The 22,199-nt window shown below is 49.1% G+C and overlaps 1 protein-coding gene across 2 annotated transcripts in view; it reads left to right on the top strand.

Moving 5' to 3' along the window:
- Positions 1-22,199, top strand: part of Hob (bridge-like lipid transfer protein family member hobbit) — a 58,451-nt gene that overhangs the window by 31,424 nt on the left and 4,828 nt on the right. For both annotated transcript variants that reach the window (XM_077676470.1, XM_077676471.1), the window contains 16 exons: positions 1,170-1,342; positions 3,388-3,486; positions 4,381-4,647; positions 5,711-5,807; positions 5,971-6,067; positions 6,573-6,719; positions 7,732-7,979; positions 10,018-10,224; positions 11,169-11,438; positions 12,409-12,598; positions 13,611-13,757; positions 13,839-14,132; positions 15,524-15,780; positions 16,602-16,719; positions 19,062-19,294; positions 20,339-20,435. In XM_077676470.1, the coding sequence (XP_077532596.1) occupies positions 1,170-1,342; positions 3,388-3,486; positions 4,381-4,647; positions 5,711-5,807; positions 5,971-6,067; positions 6,573-6,719; positions 7,732-7,979; positions 10,018-10,224; positions 11,169-11,438; positions 12,409-12,598; positions 13,611-13,757; positions 13,839-14,132; positions 15,524-15,780; positions 16,602-16,719; positions 19,062-19,294; positions 20,339-20,435 (2,941 nt within the window). The remainder of the gene's footprint in view (positions 1-1,169; positions 1,343-3,387; positions 3,487-4,380; positions 4,648-5,710; positions 5,808-5,970; positions 6,068-6,572; positions 6,720-7,731; positions 7,980-10,017; positions 10,225-11,168; positions 11,439-12,408; positions 12,599-13,610; positions 13,758-13,838; positions 14,133-15,523; positions 15,781-16,601; positions 16,720-19,061; positions 19,295-20,338; positions 20,436-22,199) is intronic.

Genomic DNA, 22,199 nt, shown 5'->3' with positions numbered 1-22,199 from the left:
GGCTGTAGTATTGCCTTCACCAGTAATCCGTGCTGGCCATGTCAGCGGGGGCTCTGCTGTGCTTACGCGAAGCGACTGGCTGAAACAAGTAGGTACGAATGTGCCCCAAGTTCCTCCATCAATAATTAGGGAGGCTTAGATAAGTTATAAAACCACAACGCCCTGGGTACCCCAAACGTCTGGCTCGATTTCCCTGATCAACATTGCGGGCCACTGCGATAGCTTAGCTAAGTATGTAGGTTTTGCACATCGTTAGCAAGAAATGAATTAAGCTGAAAAGCATAAAGTAATTTGGCACGTGGAAATAACCCACACCAGCTGTGCCTGCCCGCACAGTGCAAAAAGCAGCAGCAAATTGACGCAGGCCTTGGCAGCTATAACTTATCACCGCTCTCTAAAATACTATTTATATCTGAAACATAGTATCACATGCGAGAAAGAGGATGATAGTGAGGTGTAAAATTGTGTTACGGATTGTCATTCCCTCTGCTAGAGAAAGCGGCAATCAAAATCTGCTGCAATGCTATGCCTAACATTCTTTACGCTCACCAGACACGGAGCGACCTGGCACTAGCACCTCCCCGTGATGCAGTGATTGGTGGAAGCATCCGCCCGAATTTAAAAACAAAGTTACATATGCGGGAAAGGGGATGATAGTGTGTTGAAATATTTTGCTAGGAATTCTGATGAGCACTGGCAAGAAAAGCAGCGATCCAATAAGTTTCCTGCATCCAAGAAACCAAATGAGCTGTGCGTCACTGAGGAGCAGCGCCTTTCTAAGCACTACTTGCAGGCGAGCGTGTTGCATTTGTGTCTTCCTCAGGCTCCCCTCTTCAATTCTTCAAAAGACTTTCTGGCACATACCTGAACCTGAACAAAGTGAAATATTCAAGCCGAGTGGTCTGTGCAGCACGCTAGTCAGCACAGCCCAAGCACTTCTGAATGTGACGTCATCGACCACTGGTCAATTGCGAAAGACAGCCAGGGCTCTCCTTGTGCCCTCAAGCAGGGATCGCTTTTATTAGCGGGGGTGGGGAATGGCTTGCATGTGTTTACACATGAAGTAAACATGCTTTTTTAATTCAGCAGGAAGAAAACTGTAAAGTAAGGCCCCCCCCAAAAAGCTCTTTTTTGAAAAGCTCTTCAGCGACCCGCTGCCCGTGTTGCAGTGCATATCCGGAGGAAGGGATGCAGTTCTCGACCCTGTGGTGCCGCCGAGTGACCGGCAGCGCAAAGTCGATCACGTGCCAGCTGCGTGACTTCCCCCAGTTTGTCGTGGACTGGCGTGACTTCCAGGTGTGGGGAACCCTGGCCGGCGCAGAGCAAGAGGCCCCGCCACGGGGTACGACGCATACGCACTCGGGTCTTTTTTGTGTGCTCGATGCAAAGATAGTGCTAAGTTAATAGTTAATAGGGAGTTAACATGGTGGGATCATAAAAGGCAAAGTAGAATGACAGGCTCCTCCTCTTGAGAAGTGATGCTGTGATCCCTGTTCGCATGAGATGGGGATGTGCCATCTAGCGAAATGAGAAGAGGAATCTACCTCCCCCTCCCTGGGAGGGATTGTACAGTGTGTGTCATCCATTCCTTACTAACATAAGAGCCGGACTTAAAAAAATCACACATTTTTATGTGTCTGTGAATAGACACTCATCGCTTGTCATCGTAGCAAATGTTCCAGTAAAATCCTTCAAAACACGAGTTAACTCTGAATTTTTTTTGAAAACAAAAGTTTGCCAAAGTTAAGTAGGAGTCAGTGAGAGTGGGTGCAAATGGACTGGTATTTTTGCGAAGTTAGTGCTCTTGAAAGTAGATTTTCAGCTTTGTAAATTTTAACCGTGCTGACTGAAGAATTCCAACACTTGTCCAGCGGCTGTAGGAATATTTGTGGAAAGGCGATTCGTAATAGGGCAACTCGGAGTAGGGCAATTTGTCGCATAGGGCAATTCATAATCGGGCAATCTGTCGGAAGGACGATTCATTGCTTTAACGAATGAGTTAAAAAAAAAACCATGAACTGGGCTAGAAGCAACAGACTGAGGCAAAGACACAACATGGACGCAGTGCAGTCTAACAACACAATTACCTAAATTGAGAAAGCAAGTATCTTTAATAAAAGACAAATACCTCGCGCTTTCCCAGAATGAACGTGTCGGGCGTTTTAAGGAACGTGAAAAGTGGCGCGAATGACATTCATCATGCTTTGATGCAAGTACCTCATACGGCACTGTTATTACTGTCATCTAAAATCAAGAACAGCTATCTTGCTGTTATGGAGTGTATTGCCTAGTGGCTAACGACAATGCAGGGTTCTTCAAGGAAGGAAGTTTATTGGAGCGAACTTGTGCTCCGCAAAAACTTAAAGAATACACAAGCGTCGGAGGAGTCAACAGAGTGACGTCCACAGGTCACTCGTCGGCGAATCGAATGCTGTGGCGCTTCCTCTGCACACATTTACCCATATGATCGATTATTCATTCATTCCCACATGGGCTGGTCTTCATTGCTGAAGGGATTTTCAGAGCTAACCTTGGTCGGCGTTTGAGTCTGGAGCATGGCTGCGGTTATCTGTGAGTTAAAACGGTGCAAAGATTATAGACATTAGTCATGATCTTTGCTTTGTAGATCCCTCTTCTTCAACATATCCAGTGAATGCTTTGCTCTGTCCTTCGGTCCACAGTGTATAAAAATTCTTCGTGAACGAGCATTTGCCTGCCTCTTTCAGTCGTCGTTACTTCCATAGCAACTGTGAAAAAAAAATTGCTTGAACCAGTTAATGTATAGCATTTGGCTGGTGAACTTTATCTTGTTAGTTTTGAAAGTGCATTCTGGAAGCTGCAGGCTCACTGAACCAGCAATTTTTGGCCTTGAGTGATAAAATTGGCCTGGTGAACACGCAGCCTCCCGTGCAGTGGTTGACTAATTTTTCTTTTTTTTCTTTTTTTTTTGGGGGGGGGGGGGGCGTCTTAACTTCTATCTTTTACACATACACGGTCAGTACCCTTTTTTGAATAGTTCATTGGGCTTCAGCGTTAATAAAAAGTTTTTTTGACAAATAGCCCTGTGACAAGCTGCCCTATGTGACCAATTGTCCGGCAACGAAATGAATTGCCCTATTACGAATTGTCTTTCAATGAACCATCTGCACCCTTATCCAGCATTCACAGTAAAGTACTGAGATTTCTTCTACGCAAATGTTAACATAAAGTTGTAACGGAGGACTGGCTTTCGGTTAGTTTGACAGTGGAAAAGTCGGTAGGCTTTTACAGTTGGAAGATGGATGTGTTTTCTGCATTGAGTCATTACAGTGTGCCTGGTGGTGCTTTGCCCTTTTCTCTTTTTTCTTTTTTGATCTCCTCTCGCTAAACTTCAAATGTGTTTTGCAGCCAAGAGGAGTTCGACAGTGGAGGTGGGTGCCCCATGGGGAAACATGACAGTTGAGAGAAGCATGCCATCGCTCAAGTTCTACCACGACCTGACGTGGGGTGAGTTTTTGCAACCTGGCTCGCTATGGCTGTTCTCGGCCTTCACACACACCGTCCTGCACAGCTATTTTTGTCCACTAAACTCAAGGCATACAGGAAAGGTGGGGACATGGAGCAGATTTGGAAGTACTAGTGCATTGATTAATGTGCATGGTGTAAACCTTTGTGTATGTTGATCATGCTTGTGTTCCAGTGTATGCCACAAGCTATAAGGAGGGTGCCAGGGTGGGGTGTGTGTAGGAAAATGGGGCTGAATTGAGCTGTAAGGCTGCGCCACGCTTGCAAACACTGGGAGTGTTACAGCGCTCACTCTGCCGGCACTAAAAAGCTGAACCGCACCTAGCAGTGAACCTATAAGTTGGATTCACTGGCGAGGCATGCATGCAGGCAACCACGTGAGTGCGCTGCCACTGGTTATGCCGGGCTCCGCGGGATGGCGGTACTTGTTTGTGCTAAACCCGTGATTTGTGTTGGATGTTCCAAACTCCCCCCACCAAATGCAAAGTAATGCCTCAACACCAATGTGAGTGCGATTAATAACGTCTCTGTTGACACCACCGTTGAGAATTGGGTTGAAACGGAGCAGACGACGCACGCCAGTTCTCTCTTTTTTTTTTTTTTTTTTTTTTCGTGCGGGCGCAGTGGCACAATCTGCACCATGTCTCTGATGCCTTGGCCATGTCCGTGGCCGTTTCCAGTGTTGCCAAGCGAAGAAATTGACAGCTAAACTTTTTAATGAATACCATCTGTTATGTGTTAACAAAAATGAGTGGCGCACACACGCAGCAACTGCTCCGAGCACTGTGTAGCATACTACCACATCTTGAGAATGGGGCAGAGTAAGGTCTCGCAGCGCTTGCATCGCGAGGCGTCCCGTTGTCCCCCCGTGTGCAGACCTGGGCTACCTGGGCCTGACGTACGGCGCCTGCTGGGAGCCCGTGATGGCGCAGGTGAGCCTGTGCATGGAGCAGGTGAGCCGTCCGTCGGCCGACCCGAGCCCCGTGCTGGCCTGGTGGGACAAGGCCCGGCTGCTGCTGCACGGCCGGCTCACGGTGTCCGCCCGGCACCTGGCCCTCTTCCAGCACGTCTCGCTCGACCCCTACAACGACTCCGAGCTCTTCGAGGTCTCCTGGAGCGACGCCATCGTTGACTGGACCAACGGTCTGCTTCCTCCTCCTCTTGTTTTGCGGGATCAGCCAATGCCTTCTTATGAAAGGGGCTGTGAAGGCAAAACACAACCTTGTTTGATTGAGAGAACTATTCTTACTACTCTTTCTAGCCCACTGACCTCTATTCCAGCTATAAAAAACGTTTTTTGACCAAAAAAATGCAAGAAATATGAAAAAAACTTTCAAATTTCATGCTACACGATGTCAGCAGCGGCACAGTAGAGGAAACACTAAAAACATAGTTACCAGTTTGTTAACAGCACGTTAGCATTCGAGAGGTACGATCAAATGGGACTACAGGCACTACTTTGATCGCACAGTCCTGTTCCTTGGCAAAGGCTTTGGTCAATGGCTGCCGGTCTTACAAAGAAGATCTTGTGACGACATAAAGATTCAGCAATAAATTGGCTGAGGAGTCACCGTTGCTTCATCAGTATCCTTTATTATCTAGATCATTTGTTTGAAGTTTCCCTTAAAATTGGCAGTCTTTTTAATAACCCTCACTTGTATTTTGTCGTCATGGCCCCTTCTACTCTACCCACTGTGGGAGCTCAGTGGCTAAGGTGTTGCATGTTAAATTCCCAGTTGCTCTGGCTGCTTTTGCAATGTAGATAGAAAGAAAAAGGGCCAGTGTGTATGAGATTTCGGCACATGTTGAAGTTGCAGTGATGGTCTGAATTGTGTAATCTGTGGCCTTCTTCCACTGCACCATTCCTCATAGTCCAGGTGCAGCTTCGGCATGCAAAACCAAAATTTTAACTTAAATGCACATTCCTGAACTGTCCTGTAAGTGAGAAATTTGATGGTTTGTACAGGTAATCTGGTTGAATGTAATATTGTGCAAAAATTGCAGATGTGCATAGGCACTGCGATGATGTAGCCATGTCTTGTATAGTATAGGTGGCAGAGAGGGTACAAAAGAAAGTACATTCTTAGAAATTCTTCTCATGCTTACAGCAGCTATCCCATTTAGGTTTTTTCAGACATCTTTAGATGTATAGTAAGTGCCAGATTTACACGGAGCAGTTGTTAAGATATGCCCTTTGCTTGTGCAGGCAAGATTGTGATGAAGGGAAACCTTGGCATGTACGTGCACACAGCCTCTAGGTACAACGACAGCCGTGTACTCCACATTCCAAACCTGAAAATCAGGTGAGTACCTACCCATCTTAACGGCAAACCAGACAATCATTGTAACTGATTAGAAACTACGTATATTTATTCACGTGAATTTATTGAGTGCAAAAGAAAAGAAAGTTAATTGAGAATAAGCAGAGCTGGGGTGAAGCTGATTGCGACCCCTGACCTTGTGCAGCATCAAGATGAACTGGCTGTGTATAGGGAACCCATTTGACCACCACAGCATCGTACCCTGTGCGCCTGACAAGATTCCCGAGTACTCGAGCAACCAGGTAAGTCCTTACTTTTGTGCTGTTGAAACGATGCTCAGCATTATGCCACAACAAAGACCGCTCCTCCAGAAAGCGTGGGGTGTGTCATTGTACCCTGCTATCATCTATGTACACGTTCCTGTCTCCTATGATGAGCTAGGTCGCGCTTTTCTGAACCGTCATTTCGTCAACATTGTTAGCACTGGGGCCTGTGCGCTAGATAACCTGCTTCCACAACTTCACAACTTTCTGTCTGTCTTTTCTGTTTCCCTGTGTGTTCTCTGTGTGGTTGTACTGGGAAGCTTGCCAGTGGTTTCCCCTGGACACTAAGCAGGCATTCGCATGCTTTTTCTGAGCAAACCTCCTAGCCTGTGCAGCTGCTCTTTTTATCTAATCACCTCGCTCCCATTGCATAGACACACCCGTTCTTTGTGAGCTTAGTTTCTTGAAGCAAAATTTCTACTCTCTCTCCCACTCAAGTCAGTGAGGTGCCGGTGAATGATGCAGCATGCGGTTGCTTTTGCAGGAGCACGACAGCTATCGGGCCTTCCGGTCCCAGAACTTGAACCTCTCCGTCTCCTTGGAGACCAAGGCAGTTGCCCTGGAGACCGCCGACTCCATCCCCACCTTCCTGGTGTACAGCTCCACACTCAAGTGGATGGAAGGGCTGAAGGTGAGCTGGGCCACCTTACCCGCTGCGGTGGCTCAGTGGCTAAGGCGTTGCGCTACTGAGCACGGGGTTGCGGTTTCGATTCCCGGCCGTGGCGACCGCTTTTTTGATGGAGGCAAAAAGGAAAAACGCCCGTGTGTACGAGATTTTGGTGCAGATTGAAGATCCCCAGGGGGTCAAAATTAATCCGGGGCCCTCCACTACGGCACGCCTCGTCGCCTGCGTTGTGTCGGCACGTTCAACCCTACAATCAAATCAGCTGGGCCACCTTGCCTTGTGTCTTTTCTCACTCATAGCACTCGCAGCATCGGAGGCGTGTTTTCTGTCGAGTGTAGAACAGTCGACCTGGAAGCGTCGCTTTCTCACCGTGCCAGTCACTAAGCTGATCTTTCATAATACAGCAGCAGTGGCTAACTGTTTCCTTTTGATGGAAATTTGAGCTGTTTGATACTATAAATCTACGCGTTGCCATCATTCTGTGATTTTTGTCCAATACATTATGTTGATTTGTTTGGAATCTACATCTTGGCTGTTGTAGTGGACAGCTATAGGTTAGTTTAGGCCACCTAGGCACCTCAAAACTGTTTCAAAATCTAATGTGTATGGGTAGACTTCCTTTTCTATTTTATTTTTCTCCTGCACCAGAAATTTTGCCTGCAGCATCATATATCACAACACAACTAGTTTTCTTTTTCTGTGAGGTTATCTGTTGCCCACCATATTTCAGGGTTTACTGGTCAGATTCCCCATAAAAAGGTATGAAGTATTCTGGTATTCAGTGAGTGGACTATAAAGTAATTGAAGGGCAATGTAATGGCGTAATTTATTAGGCAAATTCAAACATTGGCCAGAATAGGCCATAACTGACTGCTTGTGTGTGTGTGTGCTTAAGATGGGAAAATACACTGGATATGAAAATCTCGAGCACCTAGGTCAAGCAGAAATGGCTCTTCCCCCATGGAGAGAGGCTTTGCTAAAGTGTTGAGGCCCCCCTCCCCCCTTTCTTTCTGTGCAGGCCATAGTGAGTGGCCTGCCCAAGCTGACCCGCCGGGGGGCGCTGTTTGGCAACGTGAAGCCCCGCAAGAGCCAGCTGACGCGCCACGTGCGCCAGCTGCAGCTCTCCCTGTCCCTGCACAAGTTCCAGGTCTGCTACTGGGCCTCCCTGGGCCGCCAGCACGGCTTCGAGCTGCTCGCGGGCCGCCTCCAGCTCAGCTCCGAGCACAGCCTCGCACTGGACACGCTGCGCGACGGCCTGCTCCACAGGTTGGTTGGTCGGCCAGCTATTCCTCCTCCTCCTCCTCCTCCTTGTTCCTCTCTCTCTCTCCCTGCGGCTGGCTTCACCCAACAGTTTGAGGGCTCTTGCAGACTGTAACAAATCTATGGGTCCATTTGCTTTTTGTATTGGTGGAAAAGAAATGTATGTTTGTATCTCTGATATGTGTTGTAGTATTAGCATATCTTTTGAATTTGTTTTGAAATTTATCAAAATCTTTTGAATTAGCTGATACATTGAAGGCTGTGTTCCTAAGAGTTCAACATTGTGGCTAATAACTTTGGTGCAAATTTTATTGCTAGTAAATGTTAAGCTCCAAAAGTGTTTCTACCAGAAGCAAGTATTAATGTTCGGCAGAGGCGCTGCCGCCAAGGAAAAAGACATGCTCATATAGTTGCTCCATCATAAGTTTAAGCCCGTGATATGGGCTCGCTAACTGAGGCAAAAACAGTGCAAGTGGATATAATGCAACAGTCTTCTAATGCATGGTTTCTCAAAGTGGGTTCCGCGGAACCTTGGGGTTCCGCAGGCCCCTCCTCAGGGTTCCGCGAGCCACTGATAAATTTTCCCTGCTTCCGCAGTCGCAAAGTCTTATATGGTGAACTTGAGGTGCGATCGATCTAAGGAACGTCCATTACTCACGCCCGAGTGTCAGTAAGCACATCTCGGCGCATACAAGAAACGCGCGAGCTGCGCAATAAATCTCGCCAGCAGCTTGTAGCCAGCCAGACTCCGAAAACGGGCCACGTGGTTAAACTATTGCACTTGAATCTCGGTCTTATGTCACCCCCATGCGCATTTCTCCTGTTTGGAACTAGGTGCCGCTAGCGTACGCATTCGCGTAAAGTCAACGGGGGAAAAAACGATACCCTTGCTTGCTTTTGAATTTATTGCACGTTAATGTAGCATGAACGAAATGAAAAATGGCGGGAGGGGGGGGTTCCTTGGCACTTAACGGAACTTAGCAGGGTTCCCTGGGACCAACATGCTTGAGAACCCCTGTTCTAATGTCTCAAACATGTACATTTTACTGCTCCTGTTCATTGCATTTCGTTATCTTTTGCAGGCGTTAGTACTCAGTGAATGTTCATGCAGTACTAAGCAACAGTGGGTGATAGTGAACAAATGAACCACATTTTTGTGCCGCTGACAGGCTTTTCTCATCTCTACAAAGTGTATGTCACTGCTAACCATGTGGTGTCATCTTGCTCTTCTCTTGTGCTGCCTGTGATGGTACAGTTGCAGCCATGCTGCCTCTCAGAACCCAAGGTAGGCTTCATGATTTGCTCCTTTGCGGTTGTAAATTGTGGAGTCACTGCTGAGAAAACTGCCAGGATTTGTATCTGCTTGTTTCTACAGCCAAATAGCCTGTGACCAAAGCTAGCGAGTGCCTCACTTTTAGGTGCTAGTTTTCCTGACAGTGAAACACTATTCACTGTCAAGCAGAAATACACAATCTTCGCATAATTTAATGGGCTGTAGAAATTATCATTCCTGTTTGAGCAGTGTAGGCTTGTGGTCTAGTTTTCCATTGATAACTAGTGCCAGCGGTAGACTACCTAGTGGTGTATATATGTAGTGAGCTGGAATAAAAAAAAGGCCTTTGTGTTGTAAAATGGAAACATGCGAGTTAGTGGCATGCTAACAGGTTTTGCTGGCTGTGCTGTATAACACTCACTCACTGTCCTCCTCCTACTGCACTCAGTATGACGTACAAACAAGCCTAATAAGATCTGCATGTCTTAAGCATGTTCGGTTTTCCTTCGCAGCTTCAGTGTTGTGCGGTAAGGCAAACAAAAATAGACGTGCCGTGCACGTGGCCAAAGTTCAAGCTTGCTCGTAGTAATATTGGCAGGTTTCAGATAATCGAAAAACTCAGAATAGTTCGAACATTTTGAATGAAACTACAAACAGCATCTGTGGAGAATTCCAAGCTTCACATATTCTGACACCTCCAGTGTAAACAGCATTTGTGCTGAGTGTCGTGGCCAGTGTAGCTTGTCCACGGTTCCGTTCTGACCTCTACAGGCCCCGTGCGAACTGGTCCGTCTCCTACATGAACTGTGAGCTGGGTGACAGTGAAGTGTGGCTGTACAATGCCAGCACCGAGGGCACTCCCGGAGAGCACCCGCCGACACCAGACGTGGGAGCAGAACCACAGGCCGGCCTAACTCCCACAGATGAAGACTCCGGCGAGAGGCTCTCGCCACAGGCTCCGTTGCCTCCACAACGCAAGTGGGTGGCGTACTACTGATCGGGGTATCACGTACACTGTGTCGGCTGAGTTGCTCAGTCATTGGTTGCATTTACTGCAGTCTGTCATGTTTTTCTTCTCCCCCTCTCCTATTTCTTTTTAACTTTTTTAGCGCTGCCACCATAATTTTGCAGTGGTACAACAACATTCTTCTTAGTTGCTACCATAACACTACAGTGCCAACACTACAAAAATTCGACAGTCAGATGATTATGTGCAACAGGAGTAATGTAATGAAAAAACATCGTTTATCGTTCGAGTTGAGACAGCTAAAGAGATGCTATAAAAGGTATTTATTTAGCATTTTATGAAAAAACACTCGACAAACTGAAGTAGCACTTCAGTTTTTTTTCTGAAACCATTACAGATGGGCATAAAGTATTACAGAATTGTAGCTCTTGGACACCGGAAATGTGTTAAAGGTATGCTAGTGGCCTTTGAACCTGTCCTTCTTGGTCACCGAGTCCCTTTCGATATGTCTTTCAGAACATCCGCTGTGGTGCGTTTAGATTGGTTTTACTTGATTTTACCTGCTGCCTGCGTTCTCCTCTCCATTCCAGAGGCAAAGCAGCCTCATATGTAGACAATGATGCGTTTATCTGGCTGGTGTGTCAGGTGCCAAGTCTCCGGCGCGGTGGCATGTGTTTTGAATTATTCATGGTGGGACATACTTGCATTCAAATTAACGGGCTTCCTCTCCTATGCAGCTTGGCTGGAGATAGTCATATTAGTTCAAATTATGCATAAATTCTATTTGTTGAAGTTCAAATTAGCTTTCACTGTAATTCTGTCCTCGAAGCTCTCGTCGATGGAGGTGGTCATCTTCCATTTCATAGCAATGCGTGATAGCTTGGGGGGCTAGCAAGATACTCGCAGACACAAAGTGCCTCGGGAATGAGAAGGAGGCGCTGATTCCCTGCTGCAGGTACTTCCTGAGCGTGGCACGCGTCTCGTACGGTCGGGAGACCAAGGTCCGCGGGAGCATTCCCAGTGCGGACGAGGAAGACACGCCCGTGCACCTGCTGGTGGTGCACGGGCTCAAGGGGGCCTGGACCAAGCACAACCGGGACGTGGTCTTCGGCCTCTTCGACAGCTACGTGGACGCCAAGCTGCTCCGCCGGAACCTCTCCACTGAGGCCCTCCGGGGGTTCCGCGTCGACACCCAGCCCATGACCTCGCCCGAGCTGCGCCCCAGGTAAGGATGCCATCAAGACAGTACAAGTTTGGTTCACTAAAAAGATGTTTTTTTTTTTTTTGCCGATAACAACAATACCAATTTTATCGTGACTTTCGAACAAGTAACAGAGGTATTAGGGAAAACAAATTCAACACTGCCGACTCCCTTGCGCTTTGGCAATTTTTTTATTACGTCACAGAGTTTTACTTGTGCGATTGGTGGCCGTCGACGTAAGCCACCGGCCAGAAACATGACCGGGAGATTGTAGTGGGGCCTGTAGTTTCGTTTTATCTTACAACTTGAATGTTAGGGCACAGTTAACGCACTGATAGGTGTGTTTTTAGTGCCAGCCCATAGCACTTCGTGATGGCACAAAATTTGAGTTGGTCAATATTTCTTGCGTTATTTCATTTAAAAAAAAATATTGGCTGGCGATTACGACTTTCCCTAATGCGATATTTGGGCGCAGCAGCAGTGCGCTGAGGCAGCACTCACTCGTGGGTTCTCTCGACGGCAGCGATGATGAGCCTCTGCGTCGGCGGCGCGAAGTGCGTCGCAGGAAGGGACCGCGAACTGCGTCTTAAGCGAGCGCACATCATAGTCACGCGCACACCCCCCTCATGTTTTACCCAAGCGTCGCGCCATCGAGCACCTCATGTGGGCAAAGCACACTGCCCCTCCTCTCCCCCACTGCACACTTTCGGAGAGCACTGGCTTGCGCCGCCACGGCGAACTAACTGCCCTCCCCTCCGAAATTTTGCGACACTGTCCTCCTTTGCTTTCTTTCACTCGCTGGTCCTGCCATCGTTCACTCGGTTACACCGACAACGCGGCTCAGCCCAGAGACGGCCGCCAAAGGGCTGCGCCCTAAAATGCCTTTCGTGGCTGGAATGGCGCTGAGTGAGCTAGCAAAGTCTAGTTCTTTCAAGCTTAACCAAGTTGTCTCTTGTCTTCATGGCCCCTTTAATCCTTCTCCGCATTGTTGCAGTCCCCGACCGACGCGGAAGAGCACCTCGCCAGCCGTGTCCATGCTGCAGCAACTGGAGTCTGGCCCCAAGACGGTCTACACGGAGGACGTCGAGGGAGTCACGGAGGAAGAGCAGCTTCACGGTGTGGCCGCCTGCCAGGCTGACGACGTCCTTCACAAGAACTGGTCCGTCGAGCTCATCAACAGCCAGGTGACAACAAACTGCGAGACATACCGTATTTATTCAAACATAAGGAGAGGTTTTTTCCAAAACCCATTGTCTCAAAGTCATACCCCACCATATATTTGAAGCTCAGTGTGTGTGTGTGTGTGTGTGGGGGGGGGGGGCTAGTTTTTAAACTGCACCCTCTCTTTATTATCGAATAAATACGGTACTTATCCAATGCTGGACGTCACATACTAGGAGTGTTGTGTTTCAAAACAACATCTTTTGAAGCACAATGCGAACACGTTTTTGCCGCTTACCTGCTTTTAACCCTGAGCGTAACTTACCGGAGGCTGCTGATACATGTCTTGTAACAGAAGGCGTAACATAAACCGGCAGTGAAAAACCAAAATGATAGACCACAGAAAAACTGCGTACTAGCAAAATTCTATATGTAATGTTTATAAGCGAAGTGGACGATACAAGTGTCACAAAATCACCTCCCTTGTTTTCTAAAGCTTTTTCCCTGGCAGCGTCGATATTAAAACTGGCAGTGTGGGGGAAAAAAAAGCACAAGGGTGTGATGGTAGCCCGTACATTTATTTTTTGGAGAGTTTCTGTAGCTGCTGTATTTATTCGTTTATAAGGCGAGGTTTTTTTTCCAATATCCGTAGTCTCCAAGTCATACCCTGCCTTATATTGGAAGCTCAGAAATATAATTTTTTTCTTTTTTGACTCTCCAAACTGCACCCTCGCCTTATAATCGTGACCACCTTATAATCGAATAAATACGGTAAGTCATGGTATTGCTTGTTACGCTTGGCAGTTGTTATTAAATGACCCTGACACCTTAATTTTCCCCCCGTGATCTTGATGAACTTGATTTGGTTCAGTTTGCTTTTAACAGTTTAAGTTAATCAAAGCATAACTTCAACAATTGTAACAGCAAAGTTGTATCAACTTTCTCACCCGAAAACTCCAAAGGCAACGTAGTAGAGGAGAAGGTTTCAGCCTGATTAAAGCTCGAATTTTATCCCGGGCTCCCTACAATTAACAGGTGATGCTGCGCGGGTGTGAAACGTCAGGCTACGTGATCGTGAGTGCCGCCAAGGCAGAGATCTTGCAACGGGTGCACACGCCCGTCTGGAAGGAGAACACCCTCGTCTCCAAGACCACCTGGACAGGGTCGCTCGAGTGCATGCAGGTAAGCCCATACTCCAAGCCATCATGCTAGCTGAATGCCTTTTCCCACAAATACACTCTGACAACCCGTGCGCTATTCCAGTACTACGCCACGGTCGATGCCGGGGAGCGGGGTGCCTCGGACGATGGGGTGGTGTGGCTGACGGTGGACAACATCGAGGAGCGTGCGTGGACCGTGATCGAGGCGCCCGCCGACCTGGTGGGCAGTGGCCAGGGGGTCGGGGGCGTGGTCAGCAACACGGTGGGCGGGGCCTCAGACCCAAATACGGCCCCGCTTCAGCTGCAGAGGATCATCTCGCGCTGCGGCTGCCAGTTTTTTTACGCCAGCTACGGCGAGAACATCGACCCCGAAGGCCTAGAGGAAGTGCCGCCCCTGGTAAGTGCGAGCCTTGTTTTCCCCCCCGTTCTTGAAAGTATTATTTAGCGTTCTGTGTGTCAGTCATAGCGTACACTGTTTTGAAGTGGAACAAGGTTTGGGCGGGCTTGGGAAGGGAAGGAGGCATATAAGAGGCCAAATGAGAGAGCAGATAAGACGTTTCTCTGTGTATGCTCTCTTGTTTAGCGTTTTCCTGCACTCTGTTTCCATCCCAGCATAAGCGTTCACTTTTGCACTCTTCGTGCATACCCATATCAGCATTGGAACTTGAGTACGACTTATTTGTTTCATCCAAGGCTGTGGTACAATTTGTTATTAGCATGTAGAGCCGTCACTTGGACATCTGAATAATTCAAATGGCTGAATAGAGGCAACTATCACAAGTGAAAATGCAGTTGTGCACCTGTCAAGAAACACAGATTCAAGTTGCGGTGCCCAAGCTCACTACACGCCGCAACAGTCGAGGCGTGAACCACATGGCACGTTTTTGCATGTGATTCGTGCACGTTGGCGTTGTGCGTGGACGTTGCGCGTGCTATTTTTCCACGCCCGCGCCGACGGTAGCTCCTGCCTCGGTCAGAAAATGACACGCAACGTGCGGCAGTGGTAGGAACTCGACGACTTGCGCCAATGGGGAGGTGCGCGCCTCATGGCAGCAGTTTCGAAGCACTCGAGACAGCCAGCTGGCTCCACCAGAGGTATTTAGGCTTACCACCCCTGCAGATATTTCAAGGGCGCTTTCACTAGTGACACGGATGATGTTTTATAGTACTGTTTTCCCCCACACTATCAGATCCTTTACCACACAAGCAACTTCCTGTGTGCCTTGAGCAGCATTTTAAAGGGTGGTTAGAAGCAGTCGCTAGAGCGCCCCGCACTACTTCGCGACCAAAGCCGCCGCCATGTTGCCGCAGCCAGCCACGCCGCGCGCAGCGTGCGGGTGGTTCTGCGGCAGCGTCAGCACGCCAGCACGCCTGTGGCATGCGTGGCGCATTTTCACGAGCAGAAAACAACAGCCCGGCCGTTCCTGGAGAAAGAGCGACAAAGAGAGGAGAGAGAGTCCGTACATTGCCGTCGCTTGCTCGCTCAACAGTTGGGCGCCTTGCCAGCTCGTTTGTATCATCCACCGGGCTGCGCAGGTTCATTCATAGCAGCCAAAATTTTTCCCATTGCAAACTGCAATTTCGCCAGGACTTCTCAGAAATTCATATCATCCCAAAATTCAATTCACGCAGAATCGTGTCATGGAGATTCCAGACTAACAAGAAAGGGGGAGGAAGTGGTAGTGCATTTAGGGGGACACCCAGACACCCATCGTTCCGTCCCGTGACATGCTCGATTGCCCTTTGACGCCTTTTCCCTTTCTTTACCCCCCCCCTTGGTCGCGACAGCCAGAGGAAGAGGAGGAGGAGCTGTGGGGGCGGGAGCAGGCAGTGGACGCATTCACGCTGACCCACCACGACCTGGAGGTGTGCAGCAACCCACTGCAGTACGCCATGGTGCTGGACCTGGTCAACAACCTGCTGCTCTACGTCGAGCCCCGCCGGAGGGAGGCCAACGAGCGGCTGCAGCGCATGCGCTTCCGCCTGCAGCTCTCAGCGGGCGAGGACCACCGCACACCCATCCTGCAGCTGCAGGGCCAAGTGCGGTGAGTACTGCTACTGTTACGATTCTGCGCGCCGCTGCTGTGTTTGCGCATCCTGCAAAGTTTTGCGAGAGCAAGCCTGCCTCGGACAGATCACAACATGTTGCAGAACAGCCAGCGCAAGGGCGCCTCACTGTCAGGGTGATTCAAACTTTGCCGTCTGCAGACGTGGCGAAACGGAGGCCGCAGCCGAGACCTCCTTTCCTCCCCTCTCTCAGACTCAGCGTGCGCCGCTACTACCGACCTGTCACGAACTCTGGAAAGAGTGTTACGTGTGTCTTTGCTATGTTCGCGCCGTGTGCAAAAGCAGGAGGAGTGTTGTTTGACCGTTAGCGCTTTAGGCATAAATACGGGGCCACGAGCACAGAACTGCATTCGTTTTGAAACAGCGAATCAATGCTGTCACTCTGCTCGAGTCTCACCCAGAAAGGTATTGTTTCCGTATTGCTTCAGCTCATCTCTCGCCATGCAGTAAACAGGTAAGTTTGCCTTCGGTTCTTGTCGTCGTCACCAAGGCAGCAACCTTTGCTGGCCACTCACCACCACGCTACCTCACATGACGGAGGCATTGGAGCGTGGTTCGGGGACGCCTTCCTGAACATAACAATTGTTGCCAGCAGTGGGATGGCAACGTCGTATTGCTACGCTTGCACTGCTTGGCAATAAAAGAGGCTGGAAGGCGGCCGTTCAGGCTCAGCCACCTCGCTTTCTTGGTGGCCAAGCTTCGCAAGTCACAACTACGTCACAGCCTTGGGGTGTATCAGGGTATCTGTGGTACATATTCACCTTACATGACCTCTCATTTTTCTGTGTCATGCCTCCAGATCGCTGCTGTCAATGCACAAGCAACTGGAGAGAGAGGCCTACCAAGTCCAGAGAGGCCTGAATGAAGATCCTACAAGCGCTGACCTGGAAACTGAGCTTGCGCACTTGGAAGACGAGGTCAGTGCTGAATTTCTGCATATGTATGTAGGTAATGGTCACGCATACATATGTTCAAAGTTGCAATGCCCCTGCATTTGTTGAGCCAGTACTGGAAAAGCAACCCAGCTATATTTTGCAATGCAGCCATCTCAGTTCAGGACATTCTGCAGGTACGAACATTAGCTTCTGTCGCACTTCTAATCTGTGAGCAATCATTTTTATATCTATGGCCAGTCTGTCAGCTCTGGTCTGTGTGAAGACCGCACATAAGCCTGTGATCTCATAAGAATAAAGGATGGATGGATGGAAAGGACTTTATTGCGTAAATCCTGCAGTAGGTAAAGCCCGGTTGACGGGCCGACCTCAACGTGGCCGTGCGTTGCATCCTCTTGGGCAGCCCTACTCGACAGGGACCCCTTTGCGGAGTCCGTGCCTTTCGAGCGCCTTGAGAACCTGCTGGATGGCCCACTCTTGATCCGACTTGGTTGTTGAGGCGATGGCGATTTGGAGATCTGCGGGGTATTCTGTGAAGCTGACGCCGTCTTGTATGGCTGCACAGTCCCATAGGATGTGCCAGCGATTGGCCGTACCTTGTTTGCAGATGTCGCACTGTGCGCTGGGATAATCGTCGGGGTACATGTGATGGAGGAGCGCCGGTGTGAGCACCGACGCAGTTTGGAGGCGGCGTAGGTGTACAGCTTCTTCCCTGCTTAGAGATTTGTGGGGTGAGGGCTATAGCTGGCGAGCAGCCCTCATGTTCTTGAGGATTTCTCCGTATCCACTCGGCGAGTCTTCAGCCGCCGTCCACCATTCCCACTCCGGACGGGCACTTGCGGTGGGGGCGCGGTGGGTGAGAGCGCGCGCTTCCCTGTGGGCCGTCTCATTGTGGTTTGGTGCATACGGTGAACAATTCCCCGCACGGGCGGGGATCCATCTTAGTTCCTTGCGTGGGCCTGGCGACATTGCTGTTCGCTCTATAATGCGGGCGGCTTGGGGGTTGATGCGTCCTCTTGCGAAGTTGCGGAGGGCTTGTTGTGAATCACTGAGGATAGTGTCACAGTCCGGTTCGGTCATGGCGAGGGCGATAGCCAACTCTTCGGCCGCAGTGGCGTTGTTGCAGCATGCGCTGGCGGCTTGGGTAGCTTGGCCCGTGCAGGCGTTGATCGCAACCATCACGTAACGGCCGTTGCCGTACTCGGCCGCATCGACATAGCGGGCGCGGAAGTCGTCCCCATATTGCTCCACGAGGAACTTGGCCCGGGCTCGACGGCGTTCTTGGTTGTGGTCAGGGTGCATATTCTTAGGGATAGGACTGACGTGAATATTGGCTCGGATCGTGTCGGGGAGGTTGGAAAGGTGTCTTCCCGTGACTTGGGGACCATAGCCGAGGATCTCCAGGATGTGGCGTCCCGTCCTTGTGGTTGCGAGGCGTTCGCGCTGGGCAGCGAGTTGTGCTTCGATGATTTCGTCGACGCGGTTGTGAACCCCCAGGTGGGAGAATAAGGGAGGAAGCAATAAAAATAGTAAATGAGGGTGTTTGTAGCTGACCGCAGTGTTTTTGTTATGCCTATGGTTTGTCTGTACTGTATTTGTAAACAACTTCTCATGTCAAAAAGAACGGTGGCATTTTGCTCTTTCTTTTTTGTTGCCTGAAATGAATAAAAAAATAATCTAAGCAATGCCTATCAAATAATAGGCCTTTCTGATCACAATGAAATAAAAATGTCAGGGTGACTTTGTGAAGGAAATTAGCCTTGTAACTCAAAAAGTGGCAGAATATGGCCTCATACTGATTTCAGTTTTGTTATTAGAGTGCTCAACTACATAAACGCTTCTAATTTGATTAAATTTGGTCTATAGAAGGTATTCACTGAAAAGTTTAGCTGTCAATTTTCTCGCTTGGCAACATTGGAAAGCTGCCACAGACATGGCCAAAGCGCCACGGACATGGCGCGGCTTGTGCCACTGCGGCTGCACGCCCCAGAAAAAAAAAAAACACCGCCGTACATCGTCTGCTTCATTTTAACTCGATTCTCCACGGTGGTGTCAACAGAGATGTTACAGAGTTGTTATTAACCCCACTCCCATTGGAGTTGAGGCATTACTTTGCGTTCGGTGGGGTGGAGTTTGGGACGCCCTCACAGATCACGTGGTTAGCACGAACAAGTACCGCCATCCCACGGAGCCCGATGTAACCAGTGACGGCGCGCTCACATGGTTGCCTGCATGCGTGCCTCGCCAGTGAATGCAACCTATAAATAACAAAAATGGCTTTCCTTGCCACATCCCCGCTTAGACGCTGGCCCTCTTTTTCCTGCCTAGTGCTGGTTCAGCGTGCGTGCGTCCTCCTGGGTTTGCAGATCCGCCTGTGTAAGGAGCAGCTGAGTGCGTCGAGCAAGGAGCTGGCGCTGATGCTGAGCTGCTACCGGGAGACCCAGGTGGCGGCCCTCAAGAGCCGCCAGCGGGCGGCAGCCCCGGGGCAGGAGGTGGCCGTGGTGCGCCGTGCCGAGGTCTGCTTCAAGCACGCCCGCTGGCGCCTCACCGACGTCGATGGACAGCTGGGCATCGCCGACCTCATCCTGGCCAACTTCCTGTATGATCCCTCCCTCTCTGTTTTTCTTGCGTACCGGGCTGCGAGGTGTGGGCATTCAGTTTGAGGCCATGGGCAGAAGCCCGACTGTGTTCATTTCAAACCGTGAACAAATATCCTCGGCGTGCAAAGCATCCGCTAGAGATAAGTTGCGCTTGCAGAGTGGCGTATGAAAACGTCGACCAAAACGACGAGCTTACTCTGGCCTTGCTTAAGATAAGGTCATTGAAATGCCATGCCGCCGATGTCAACCACGACACAACAACACTAAAACTCAATTTTTTGTCCGTCAATGATCACCTATGACAGCTTCACCATTCAAGTCTTGCGCGTGAGTGCGAGCTTCCCTGAACTTTTTCCCGGATAAAGAGGGTCTGTTGTAACAGGTGTAGACTTTACTTCACATGCAATCACTTTTTATAGAAGGGTTGTTTAAAATTTAAACATTTATCTTTCGAAAGTGTAGTCAGACTACTGAAATCTCATGCAGAAAAGTTAGCGTTTCAAATGTCGATTTGTTTAACTGCTCCAGGCTCTGTTAAGGCTTATTTACTCCGAGAAGACCAAAAAAGGTCCAATTTGAAACCTGCTCTGGCAGATGCCATTTCTGCCGTCACTAGAGCACGATCAAGTGCTCTCAAAGTGTTTTACGTTCTTCCCTTTAAAAATTTAGCCTAAAATTTTTGGCCAGCCTCGAACTGTTGTCAGAATGACATCACGGCCTGTGGTTGGAGTAAAAGTAAACCAACTTTTATTCTTTGCTTATGGCTTTGGGTACTGCTGGCTTCAAGTATTTCCGGCCATTCTCTACCGAATTTTTGAAAACTCTCTTTTACTGTTTCATTTTTTGTGTGTGTGTGTAAAAGTTTGAAAAAACTGTCATCAAACTTTGCATCATTTATTTTCCTCGCAGTCATGTGCGCGAATGTAATTTATACCCATGCCTCCATGTCAGGTCTGCGAGAACAATGATTGTGCCAAATGAATAAACAGCGTCCTAAGGTTGTCCGTTCTTCACTTAACAAATGTCCGTTCTTCACTTAACAGGTACTCGCGTGTGACCAAGTCTAACGACTCCGTCGAACATCTCCTCGAGCTCGGCAACGTGAAGGTGACCAACCTACTTCCCAACCAGGCTTATAAGGTAAGTGGAACAAGAAGAGCGCAGCTTCTAAGTGAGCGCAGTAATGCTAAGCAGAACTTTTCGTTAGGCAAGGTGGTGCACCTTTTGTGAAAACACGGGCTGTTCACAATGAAAGTACAAGCACATGGTAAGAGAAAGCAAGCACTTGGCCTGTGCTCATCCTTTTATTGCATGAAACCTGTGTTCTCACTTATTTGTACAACTTATACCCTTGTCACACTAGAGCACTGCACGGGCCCGGGCCCGACCCGGCCCGTGGGCCGGGCCGGGCCGCCCGAAGTCAGTTATCGGCGGGCCCGGGCCGGGCCCGGGCTCAGTGCCGCGGGCCCGAGCTGGGCTCGGGCTCAGTGCCGCGGGCCCGGGCCGGGCTCGGGCTCGACGCCATGGGCCCGGGCCGGGCTCGGGCTTGAATTCATAGGCCCGGCCCTTAATAGTTCCGACGTGAAGTGTAGAAAAGAGCATAAAATTGAATATTCTGAGTTTACTTTTACGCGCTTCTTGCTGTTAGTTGTACACATTGTTTTAAAAACGTGTTATGCTAGGGCTGATAGTCACTATACTGTAACTTTAATGACATTTCATGTACTGCATCATGATTTTATATTTGGGTGTATAACATATCAAAGATACAATTACAAGGAATGCCCTAGAGGGGAAGGAATTAATTAAGCCACCCTGGAGCTGTGCACCTATGACTATGTATGTACGTGTGTTTTAGATGTCGAACCAATCTAAATGTGGCTGCTGTGGCTGGAAATCAAACTCGCGTGCTAGAGAAGCGCCACCGCTTACAACCACTCCAGGGAAAATATTTCAACGCACACACATACTCGTGGATTCAAATGGCGAGCAAGAAATTTCATTAATACCAACTTGTGACCGAAACAACCACACGAAGTTGCCAAGAGTCTGGTCATCAAAAGTGATGGTGTCTCTCGTGTAAGAATACGAGCTATTATTACGCCCATGTGGCGTGAACTGCAGACGGTGTGAGCTAAACCACGTGTACTTCTAAACGCTTTTTTTTTGCGTTACAATTCAGGGCGTGCTTGTACAAACTAGATGCTCCGTCTGATTTCCGGCTAAGAAGACACTCGACCAAATATAATAAACTAATTTTCTTCAACGTCTAAGACCAGGCCTGATCACACACATGCGGGCCCTCCGTAGGCTCAAAAAAAAAAAAAGACCGTGCCCGGGCTGGGCGTGGGCTTGAGACGACGGGCCCGGGCCGGGCCTGGGCTTGAGACGATGGGCCCGGGCCGGGCCCGGGCTAGGCTCACTTATAAATGCCCGGGCCCGGGCCGGGCCCGGGCTCAGTGTTACGGGCCCGGGTCGGGCTTGGACTTCACAAAGCGGGCTCGGGCCGAGCTCGGGCCTTAAAATCAGGCCCGTGCAGTGCTCTATGTCACACGGCAAATCTAATGCCATTCAAAGTGAATGACATTAGCTATATATGACATTTGGTTTGGCTGTTCCGGTCTACACAGTGAAACAAATGTCTATTTTCTTAAAATAATCAAATCACCGGGTTAGGTTGCATCTGTAGACATCACAAGCCGAGACAAGTCCGCAAGAAATCCGTATTAGGGTAGCGCGGGAATGAGGATGAGATTTTCTTTTTTGTTAGTACTCGTCCGTCCATCTTTATTTGAAAAACAACATTAAAAGGAAACTGTTTACCAACAGTTTTTAGAAACAGCATTGTATTTAGTTTATTACTGAACTTTCTTCTCTAGAGACGCACCACTGCTGTCGAGGCTA

This window comes from Haemaphysalis longicornis, unplaced genomic scaffold, assembly GCF_048455015.1.
Source record: "Haemaphysalis longicornis isolate Haplotype H1 unplaced genomic scaffold, Haemaphysalis longicornis Haplotype H1 scaffold_7, whole genome shotgun sequence".
Lineage (NCBI taxonomy): Eukaryota > Metazoa > Arthropoda > Arachnida > Ixodida > Ixodidae > Haemaphysalis > Haemaphysalis longicornis.
This window is presented reverse-complemented; position numbering and strand designations above follow the sequence as displayed.